We start from the raw sequence: 6,805 nt of genomic DNA on the forward strand, positions 1-6,805 counted from the left end.
GATAATATTTCCTAGGGGACATCATATTATAGAATTAAAAAAGTTAAGTTTCTTTAGTCACTTATTAGCTCTATTGTGAAGTAAGGATTGGATTCTTTTTCAGCCTACCTAAGAAGTTCAGTTCAGTTCAAATAAAAATATTTTTTGCATATCTCTGTATGCAAGAAACTATATATGCCTATTGCTTTTTAGGAAAATTTCAATTTAATGAGGAGTAAAAACAAATATCTTATTTTACTTTCTTTTACAGTTAAGTACCATAAAAGAAGCATGAAAGGGAAAAGGTAGGATTTGATTGCATCAGGAAGGTATTCTTAAACTTGCTGCTCTTGGAGATAATCTTGGAGGATGAATAGTATTCTAATAGTCAGCAATGAGGTGAAGAGAGTACACTTGATTAGAAGGTATGCTTCCTGAGCAGAGGGGACAGAATAAATAAAGACAAAGATTTTTCAAAGTGAGTAGGTAGAGGTAGCATGGATGGAGAGAAGAACGCATAAGGAAAAAAGGAGATGCCATCTTGGAAAAATAAAGTACAGCGGACTTTTGCAGGCTTTGAAGGTACATTTAATTTATAGAAAGAGTGAAATACTGAACAATTTTAGCAGGAGCTGTATTTTGGAATATTAATTTGACGTTATCAGTAAATTAGACTGAAAGGAAAAGAGCCAGTTGACTAGTGGCTAAGGGTTTTGGGCAACTTATTTATTCTTGTAAGGCTCACATCTCACCTTCAAGACAAGAATGTTAATGCCTATGCCATGGTGTGGTTGTGGTTAGATAAAATGGTGAGCATAAAGTGTCTGGCATGACTCCTGATGCATAGTGGGTATACTGTCACAATTATTATTAAGTTTGTTTTATATTCTCTATACCCTGATAATAGATAAGCAATTCAGACAGAAATGCAGAGTCACTTCAACTAGTTCCATTCCTATAATATTAAAGCTAAATTAGCTTTCATTGTTTTTCCCTCCAAGGTCCTTTGGAAAGCTCATTGGATGGACGCTCTAAACCAAACAAGAGTGACTGAGTTTGTCTTCTTGGGACTCACTGATAACTGGGTGCTGGAAATACTATTTTTCATGGCATTCTCAGTCACATATGTGCTAACCCTTTTGGGGAACATTCTCATCCTGGTTACCATAGTCTTTACTCCACGTCTCCATACCCCCATGTATTTCTTCCTGAGCAATCTGTCCTTTATTGACATCTGCCACTCATCTGTCACCGTGCCCAAGATGCTAGAAGGTTTGCTTTTAGAGAAAAAGACCATTTCCTTCGACAACTGCATTGCGCAGCTCTTCTTCCTACATCTGTTTGCTTGTGCTGAGATCTTTCTCCTGACCATTATGGCCTATGATCGTTATGTAGCCATCTGCACCCCATTACACTACCCCAATGTGATGAACATGAGGGTCTGCGTACAGCTTGTTTTTGCTCTCTGGTTGGGGGGTACAGTTCACTCACTGGTGCAGACTTTCCTGACCACACGTCTACCTTACTGTGGCCCCAACATTATTGATAGCTATTTCTGTGATGTACCTCCTGTCATCAAGCTGGCCTGCACAGATACATACCTCACAGGAATGCTGATTGTGTCCAATAGTGGAACCATCTCCCTCACTTGTTTCCTGGCTTTGATCGCCTCCTACATGGTCATCCTGGTTTCTCTTAGAAAACAGTCAGCTGAAGGGCGCCGGAAAGCCCTGTCTACCTGCTCAGCCCACTTCATGGTGGTTGCCCTCTTCTTTGGACCTTGTATTTTCATCTACACTCGGCCAGATACCAGCTTCTCCATTGACAAGGTGGTGTCTGTCTTCTACACGGTGGTCACCCCTTTGCTGAATCCCCTCATTTACACCCTGAGGAATGAAGAGGTAAAATGTGCCATAAAGCAGCTCAGACGGAGACAAGTTTTTTCATGAAATTATGTACATGATGGGTTTAGGTTTGCAGATATAATTATGGCCATACCTTTAATGAGAGAGCAAAAGTAAAGAATCAAAATCGTTAGATGAAATGGCGTGGAAAAGGGCAGACGTTTGCATTAAAGAGATGGACTTATTAACTATTACTTAAATAAAGGAAAAAACCATGGTGGAACACGTAAGTGGAAAAAGAATCTGGAAAAGTTTAAAGAAGCTTTCTGGTTTCATCAGTAAAAACACGATTTGGGGCACAGACTTGTTTTCAGGAACAGGTAGTGGTGTGAGAACGTACTTTCTTGATTTGTACTGTTCCACGGGTTATTGCCTCTGGGAAGCTGCACCTCGCACCTGTGTTTGACGCTATAGTGGTTTCAGTCTTACTTTCAAATATATTTTCAAGGTGTTTATTTAAACCTTTACTTATTTATATTGAATTAAATTTTGTTATTTTTGAAAGTGAGTCCCTCATCATTTGTAGATCTATTTTGTACTTTTCATAGTACTTTTATTCGGATGAAATTTTTGGAGATGTATAAGGAACTTAAACTTTGAGGTAAAATTTAATTACATAAAATACACCCATTTTAATTGTAAAGTTTGACAAGTTTTGACAAAGGCATATATACACCCATGTAACCATCTCTCCAATCAAGATATAGAACATTTCCAGCATACCAAGCAGTTTCTTTGGCCCCTTCCCAGCCAATCCCTCTACCTCCATCCAAGCACTGAAGGATCTGATTGTTGTCACTACAAATTAGATTTGTCTTTTCTAGAGTTTCATAAAAATTGAATCATATGGATGTACTTTTCTGCGCCTGACCTCTTTTGCTCCACATGCTGTTTTTGAGATCAATCCATGTCTTTGTGGGTCTCAGCAATTTGTTCCTCTTTACTATTGAATAATATTTTACTGTATGGGTATCCCACAATTTGTTTATTCGTTCATGAATTGATGGACATTTGGGTGTTTCCAGTTGTTGACAATTATGAATAAAGTAGCTATACACATTTATTTGTGGGTTATTTTGGACATGTTTTCATTTCTCTCAGGTAAATAGTTAGGAGTAGTTATTGGATCACATGGTGAGTGTCTGTTGAACTTTGCAAGAAACTGCAAGACTGTTTTGCAAAGTGGTTGTAGGATTTTATGTTTTCGTCAGAGGTAAAAGAGTTTAACAACCAACAATTAGTATTGTCAGTCTGTAATTTTAGGCATTCTAGCCAACGTGTAGTTTTAATCTTCGTTTTCCTAATGACTGATAATGCTGAGCATCTTTTCATTTGCTTATTATTCTTCCATATATCTTGCTTTGTGATGTCTGTTCGAATATTTTGCTCATTTATTATTATTTTTTGTCTTCTTGTCACTGTGTTGTAAGCATTCTTTGTATTTTCTGGTTACAAGGCTTTTGTTGGATGTATGTGTTGCCAATATTTTTTCTCACTCTCTGGCTTGCAGTTTTATTTCCTGAATGATGTATTTTGAAGAGCAGAAGTTTACATTTTTATTAAGTCCAATTTATCAATTTTTTACGTTTAGACTTGATGCTTTTCGTGCCCTAAGAAATCTTTGCCTATCCCAAACTCTCAAAGATTTTCCCCTGTTTTCTTCTAGAAATTTTATAGCATCTGCTTTAAATTTTAGATTTGTGATCCATTTTGAGTTTACTTTTGATGTATGGTGTGAGATAAAGGTCGAGATTCATTTTCCCACAGATCTAGTTGATCCAGCATCATTTGAAGACTGTTCTGTCTCCATTGAGTTATGTTGGCACGTTTGTTGAAAGTCAGTTGGCTCTTTAAGCGTGAATTTATTTTCAGATTTTTTATTCTGTTCCATGGCCCTATGTGAATTCTGGACTTACTGAATACATGAGCATAATAAAAAGATCATTGTTTATCCCACTCAGTTAAAGTTAGTTTAGTACATAGCAATAGTAACCTGAACAGAGGACATCCGGGCCTGAAATCTTCTTTGTAGGAAAGTTTTAAATTATAAATTAAATTTCTTTAACAAATACAGGGTTACTTGTATCTTCTGTTTCTTCTTGTGTCAGCTATGGAAATTTGTGTTGATCCATGAATTTGTTAGTAATGCTAACTTTTTTTGTTGTATAAATGATAGTGCCATTAATTGAAATTGGAAAGACTAAGGGAGAAGGTTGTTTTTTTAGACTGGGGATTAAAAGAGCTGTTTTGGTCATGCTGCATTTGAGATTCCTACTAGACATCCAAGTAGAGATAATAGATGAGTCTGGAATTTGGGACAGAGGTCATGTCTGGAGATGCAAATTTATGGGATTGATAGTATAAAATAGAGAGTATTTAAAGTCACGGGACTGGATGAGATCATTAAGGAAACAGTACATATAAAGAAGAAGACGAAGGGATGAAGCCTGAGGCAAACTTTTGAGGCATGCTTTTAATCTTTTTTAGGATGGGTGGGTGTAGAGTCTCTTTTGCTCCAAAGTGACTTTAGTCTTACTCCTAAAATGCGGCTTTTGGGGTCTCTACTGAGTTCTTTGCATGTTCAATGACGTCTGTCCACCCTAGCTGGTAGTAATACAAGTTTTCCTAACCCTGTGCAAGCTCTGGTAGTTTTTTAGTATATAACTCCCTGGTGTCTGTTCTCAACTCCTATGCATGCATAGCTTATCATTTAACCAAGACTCAAGGAAACCCCTTTGCAGTTTTCTCAATCATTTTCTCACCATAGCTCACTTCTTTCTGGTACTCTGCCCAGCAAATTTTAACCATCTCAGTTTCCCTGATCACTGTCTCCTTAATTCAGCAAAATCTCTATGCTCCTCTTGAGTTCTAAATCTCTGAACCAAGGCTGGAATATGCTTCCAGGTAGAAAGTCAGGACTTACCTCATTTCTTTCCCCTTGGCAATCACAGTCCTGAGTTGCTTGTTATCCAATGTCTGAAAATTACTGTTTCATACATTTTATCTAGTTTCCTATTTTTTATGGTGGGAGGATTAGTCCAGTTCCATTTACCACATTATAGCTAAACTTTTAAACAATTAAAAATAATTAATAATCTATGGGTTAACTAGTTAAACCTTTAAGAACATTTTAAGGGTGACAGAATATAAGTAAATTTGGGATATTGTATGTGGCCGACAACTTCTTAGATGGTTCCTGATGATCGTGTCTCCTGGTATTCATGCCCTTGTGTAGCCCCCTTTGCTTGGTTTGAGTAGCACCTATGACTTGCTTCTGACCAGTAGAATATGGTAAAGATGATAGGATGTCACTTCCAGGATTAGGTTAGATATGATGGTAACTTTTATCTTGTTACCTGACCCTCTCTTTGGAAAAGGAAAGAAAATGGATTCTCCCCACAGCATTCAGAAAAGAATGCAGCCAAACTCTCAGCTATAAGATCAATAAGTTCCGGGGATCTAATGTATGACTATAGTTAATACTACTTTTATACTTGAAAGTTGCTAAGGCAGTAGATCTTAAGTGTCCTTATCACACACACACATAAATGGTAACTATATGATGTGAACGATGTGTTAATTAGTTTGTGGTAATCACTTCATAACGTATACACGTATCATCAAGTCATCACATGGTACACTTTAAATGTATACAATTTTTGTCAATTGTACCTTAATAAAACTGGGGGAAAAAAGAACAAAGAAATAATATAGCTCTGTTGATCCCTTGATTTTAGCCCAAGGAGATTCATGTTGAAATTCTAACCTACAGAACTGCAAAGAGGGCTGGCCCTGGGGCCGAGTGGTTAAGTTCATGCACTCCACTTTGGCGGCCCTGGGTTCACTGGTTTGGATCCTGGACACAGACCTAGCACCACTCTTCAAGCCATGCTGAGGTGGTGTCTCACATAGCAGAACTAGAAGGACCTACAACTAGAATATACAACTATGTGCTGGGGGCCTTTGGGAGGAGAAAAAAAAGAAATAAAAAAAAAGATTGGCAACAGATGTTAGCTCAGGCCCAATCTTAAAAAAAACTGTAAAGAGAATAAATTTATGTGTTTTTTTTAAAAGATTTTATTTTTCCTTTTTCTCCCCAAAGCCCTCCAGTACATAGTCGTATATCTTAAGTTGTGGGTTCTTCTAGCTGTGGCATGTGGGATGCCACCTCAGCGTGGCCTAGCGAGCAGTGCCATGTCTGCACCCAGGATCTGAACCAGCGAAACCCTAGGCTGCAGAAGCAGAGCGTGTGAACTTTACCACTCGGCCATGGCACCAGCCCCAAATTTATGTTGTTTTAAGCTTCTACGTTTGTGGTAAGTTGTTATAGCAGCAATAGAAAATTAATACTGATTTGTTTATATTGGGTTTTTTTCCCCAATAAAGGAAACAATACACCACTATGAAAAAACTACAAATCTCTGCTGACAAAACTTGAAGAGATAGAGATGCATATATGTTCCTGCACAGGAAAAAACAATAGTCAATATAATGGGCCTTCTTAAATTTATTTGTAAATTTAATGTACTTATAAAAATCCCACATTTTTAAGGTAAAATTTCCAATAATATTCTAAAGTTTATTTGAAGAAATAAACAGGTGAAAATAGTTAAGAGTGTGTGGACTTACGTAACTTCAGAGCTGGTGATTTTGTGAATTAACTAGGATCACTCTTTGGGTTGAGGTATATCAGTTTATTGTGGAATGGGCAAGTCCATAACAGGGAGACTCCACGACAAATTCCTTAGGTAAAGAGGATGATGATATACTGTGACCAAAGGGAGCAGGATTAGAGGATCCTATAGATGGTCATTGAACAGCCGTATAAAATAGTTGTATCAATTTTAATGGAGCTAATGGAATGAAATAGAGTATACTTAATACTAAAACTATATCTAATATTTCTTTGCTTATTTTGAAAG

The 6,805-nt window shown here is 37.2% G+C and overlaps 1 protein-coding gene across 1 annotated transcript; it reads left to right on the top strand.

The window, feature by feature from the left end:
• The first annotated feature begins 1,001 nt into the window (after window positions 1-1,001).
• On the top strand, window positions 1,002-1,928 carry OR4E2 (olfactory receptor family 4 subfamily E member 2). Its single transcript, XM_008543989.2, has one exon. The coding sequence runs from the start codon at window positions 1,002-1,004 to the stop codon at window positions 1,926-1,928; it is 927 nt and encodes a 308-aa protein (XP_008542211.1).
• The last annotated feature ends 4,877 nt before the right edge of the window (window positions 1,929-6,805 follow it).

This window comes from Equus przewalskii, chromosome 1 (genome assembly GCF_037783145.1).
Source record: "Equus przewalskii isolate Varuska chromosome 1, EquPr2, whole genome shotgun sequence".
In the NCBI taxonomy this organism is placed as follows: Eukaryota; Metazoa; Chordata; class Mammalia; order Perissodactyla; family Equidae; genus Equus; species Equus przewalskii.

Coding starts and splice junctions, on each gene's coding strand:
- OR4E2 (XM_008543989.2), top strand. CDS start 1,002: ATGGACGCTCTAAACCAAACAAGAGTGACTGAGTTTGTCTTCTTGGGA.